Here is a 4,213-nt window from a genome sequence, read left to right as displayed (position 1 = left end):
GCCATCCACCTCACCCGCTCGTGGCTCTTCGTAGAAAGAGTTTGTCTCTGTGTGATGTCTGTGGGGAGATACATGAAGGTTTCTTCTTCTCATGCCAACTCTGTGATTTCTGGATTCATCAAGACTGCACCATACTGCCTACCGCTATCACGCTCATTTATCCTTGGCCTTTCCTTCTCGCTTATTCTATTCCTGCCATTATGCGATCTCTTCAGTGCACAGTTTGCTACCATCCCTTGCTTCTTACCCATAACGCCATCTATCTATGTCCCCAAAACCAGAAGTTTTCTCACGTCAGATGTGGACTCAACAAAACTCAATCCAGTATGCAAGGATCATATATAACTCATTCACTCCACTTCTTATACTAATAATACTATCGGTTAACTCTTTATTCATTGCAGAAACAAGGCTAGAGTTGCTCCAACTGCAAGACGACGAGTTGGACACATTTCCAAGTTTGGAGATCCGTACATACTCCCAGAGAAACCAAACAGATAATATTAGTGATGGAGATAGGAAGCTTGCAATTGAGAATTTTCACAAGCATCCTTTGACCCTAGTTGGTGATGCGGCAGAGGATCATAATTACAATTGTAAAAAATTAGTGTGTGATATATGCATACAAACCATTACCATTCCATCTCCATTTTACAGATGCTCCCAACAAACTGGTGGCTGCTCTTTCCTTGCGCATAAAGTCTGTTCAGAGCTTATCCCTATTATCAAGTTTGGGTTACCAATGGATAGAAACGGCGAACGATTAAAGGCACAACCTTGTCCGTGCCCGAACCAGTGGTTCTTCAGCTCAATATTTTTCTGTTTTTTCTGCTCTCTTCCTTGCAATGGACCCTGCTACTTCTTTTCTGACTCTGAACATCCTTTGCATGATGTCCCCTGGATGATTGATCTGTCGTGCATGGCTGCTCCAAGCATTACAAAGCACAGCTCACATAGCCAACACCTTCTCTTTCGCACTGCCCGCTATTCGCAGGCCTCTACCATCAGTTGTTGTTCCCGCGGCTCCACCTTTCTCGATGTCTATAGGTGCACTACCTGCGATTTCTACATTCATCTAAGGTGCGCCTTGCTCCCAAAAAGGGTTCATTTTCGTAAATTTGATCAACATCCTCTGGATTTGATCACTAGTAATAGTAGTGGTAGTGATCATGACATCTGTGAGGTGTGTGAGGAAGGTATAGAGTGCAAGTATTGGTTCTACCGATGTGCTAAATGTGACTACTCTTTCCACATAAACTGCATTCCCTCGCTTGGCTATTTGTCCAAAGTCAAGTTCGGAGGCAAAAGTAGCATGCCTTGTCACTCTCATCCTCTCACACTTAAACGGATGCTTACTTACGGAAGAAATGAGAGGTGTGGGTATTGTCACCAAATCATCCCGGGATTGATAGATGAAGCGGCTTTCTCATGCTCACAGTGCGAATATTGGGTTCATTTTTCTTGTGCGAGGGATTCACTCTCATCCTCTGATCAGATTCCTAGATCCATGGTTTTCGGTGAATTCGATATGCAGGCGATATATGATCATATAAGTAGCATTCAATCTGAGTTGTGAGTTGTAAAGCCTTTTAACGGGGCATTTAGTTGTAAGTTGTTATTGTGTTTCAGTGGTTGTGTGCTATTGTTTGATTTTATTATGTACTACTACAAATGTTACTTATGCATCACAAATTCCATAAGAACATGTGTGATGTGTTTGATTATTAGTAAATATTGTTTGCTAACAATAGGAGATTCCATAAGAACATGTGTGATATGCATCACTACAAATAAATTTTCCAAAACTTTTCTTCCCAAATGTGGACACGGTTTTTGAAAGGAACAAGGCATCATGGTATTTTCAACAAAAACTTAAATGGTACATCGAGACCTGAGGGCGCAACCATGTCCGGACCCGGCCGAATGGTTCTTCCATGGAATATTTTACTGTGTCTTCTGTTGTCTTCCTTGCAATGCACTTTGCTACTACCTTTGTTTTCCTAGTTCTTCCGTTGTTCCCTTGTTGGTTGATCTGTCGTGCATGGCTACTGCATTGTAAAGCACAGCTCCCACTGCCAACACCTTCTCTTTCCCACCTCCCGCAGTCCGGTGGCCTCCCCCATCAGTTGTTGCTCCCGCATCTCTATTGCTTTTGATGTCTATAAGTGCACTATCAGTGATTTCTACATTCATACAAGGTGCGCCGTACTACCAAAAAAGATTCATTTTCGTAAATACGATCACTACCAATACTAGTAATAGTAGTGGTAGTGATCATGACATCTGTGAGGTGTGTGAGGAAGGTATAGAGTGCAAGTATTGGTTCTACCGATGTGCTAAATGTGACTACTCTTTCCACATAAACTGCATTCCCTCGCTTGGCTATTTGTCAAAAGTCAAGTTCGGAGGCAAGTGTAGCATACCTTGTCACTCTCATCCTCTCACATTTAGAAGGATGCTTACTTATGGAAGAAATGAGAAGTGTGGGTATTGCAACCAAATCATTGTGGGATTGGTAGATAAAGCAGCTTTCTCCTGTTCACAGTGCGATTATTGGATTCATTTTTCTTGTGCAAGGAATTTACACTCATCCACTCAGTTTCGTAGATCCGTACTTTTCGAGGAATTTGAAAATTAAACAAGTCATGAGTACAACGAATATAAGTACTTGATTTTACTGTGTTTAGTAGTTGTGTTAATTCTGATAAAGAGCTTGGTTTTAAATAAAATGATATTCTATTGTTTTTACTATTTCCGTCTGTGAAATTTTTTCCGATAGATCTATTTTAAGCACTTTAGTAAAATTAGTCTCTATCTACTGAGCGAGTCTCTTCATCATTACAAGTGATACCTTTCCATTGACAGTGGTGAGAAGTGGAGTTGATATAAGGCCATCTGAAATCCATCAAAGCCTTCAATTCTCCACGAAGGAGATCCCAATTTCACCTACAAATGTGAGGATTGCGATATAAAAATGCGTCCTCTGGCTGCCGCTGCAATGCTTGGTGTTGAGATCAAAACCAAACACAAGAGCCATCCACCTCACCCTCTCGTGGCTCTTTGTAGAGAGACTTTCTTCTCTTGCCAACTCTGTGACTTCTGGATTCATCAAGACTGCACCATACTGCCTACCACTCTCAATCACCTCTCTAATCCTTGGCCTTTCGTCCACGTATATTCTATTCCTACCGATTCCCGGTGTAGCAAGTGCATCGTTTGCGACAAACCCTTGCTTCGTACCCATAACGCCATCTATCTATGTCCCCAAACCAGGAAGTTTTCTCACGTCAGATGTGCCCTCGACAAAATTCAATCCAGTATGCAAGGATCATATATAACTCTTTTCACTCAGACTTCATATACTATAATATCTACTAAATATATATTTATTGCAGAAACCAGACTCGAGTTAATCCAACTGCCAGACGACAACTTGGACACATTTCCACGTTTGGAGATCCGTATGAGTATGAGGATACTAGTGATGAAGATGAGGATGCTAGTGACGACGATAGGAAGCTGGCAATTGAGAATTTTCACAAGCATCATCTGGTCCTAGTTGGGGAGAAGGAAGAGGATCATAATTATAAATGCAAAAAACTAGTGTGTGATATGAACGCACACTTTTCACACAAAAACACACAGTGGGCGTATAGAAGGCACACCTCTAGTCCTCCGCGAATTGCCACCGCCGCCACATCCTCCGTCCACACTCCATTAAAGAGGTAGAAACAAGTTTGAAGCTTTACAAATCAAATAAATGGTGGATTAAATTGAAAATAATTCAACCATAGGTTGAGTTATTAAAAAGGACAGAGCACTAAGTTATATAATTAGCTCTGGATACTTGAATTTGTTTGAAAATTGCTGAACACAATCAAATCCTTCTCAAATTAACACACACACATACATGCAAGCAATGTTTGGTTGATCAATCTTTCAGAATTCAATCTTTGAATCAAGAATGCTGAATGACATGAAAAATTTTAGGATCGGAAAATCCCCAACACTCCACATTTGGTTCAGAAGCTCTTCTTAAAGCAGAGGAAATGGAAGAATAATGAAACAGAGGAAACTTAGCTCAGGGCTATTTGATCTTATTAAACACAGCAAAAACCCACAATTTCTTTTTTTGACCTTCTTGTGATTGAAGCAAAAACCCACAATCTTCTGATCAAAATGCTGAATGAAATAGAAAATGTTAGGATAGGAA

The 4,213-nt window shown here is 40.8% G+C and overlaps 2 protein-coding genes across 2 annotated transcripts; both read left to right on the top strand.

The window, feature by feature from the left end:
• Positions 1 to 43: 43 nt before the first annotated feature.
• Positions 44 to 1,628, top strand: LOC125210810. Its single transcript, XM_048110404.1, has 2 exons — positions 44 to 324; positions 405 to 1,628. Exons 1-2 carry the CDS (start codon positions 201 to 203, stop codon positions 1,574 to 1,576), a joined length of 1,296 nt encoding a protein of 431 aa, XP_047966361.1. The 5' UTR covers positions 44 to 200; the 3' UTR covers positions 1,577 to 1,628.
• Positions 1,629 to 3,247: 1,619 nt separating this feature from the next.
• On the top strand, positions 3,248 to 3,805 carry LOC125212613. The gene is made up of 2 exons (XM_048112824.1): positions 3,248 to 3,317; positions 3,396 to 3,805. Exons 1-2 carry the CDS (start codon positions 3,259 to 3,261, stop codon positions 3,727 to 3,729), a joined length of 393 nt encoding a protein of 130 aa, XP_047968781.1. The 5' UTR covers positions 3,248 to 3,258; the 3' UTR covers positions 3,730 to 3,805.
• The last annotated feature ends 408 nt before the right edge of the window (positions 3,806 to 4,213 follow it).

The sequence above is a fragment of the Salvia hispanica genome, chromosome 3, assembly GCF_023119035.1.
Source record: "Salvia hispanica cultivar TCC Black 2014 chromosome 3, UniMelb_Shisp_WGS_1.0, whole genome shotgun sequence".
Classification (NCBI taxonomy): Eukaryota; Viridiplantae; Streptophyta; class Magnoliopsida; order Lamiales; family Lamiaceae; genus Salvia; species Salvia hispanica.
The sequence above is the reverse complement of the archived record's forward strand: the minus strand, read 5'-3'. Positions and strand labels throughout refer to the sequence as shown.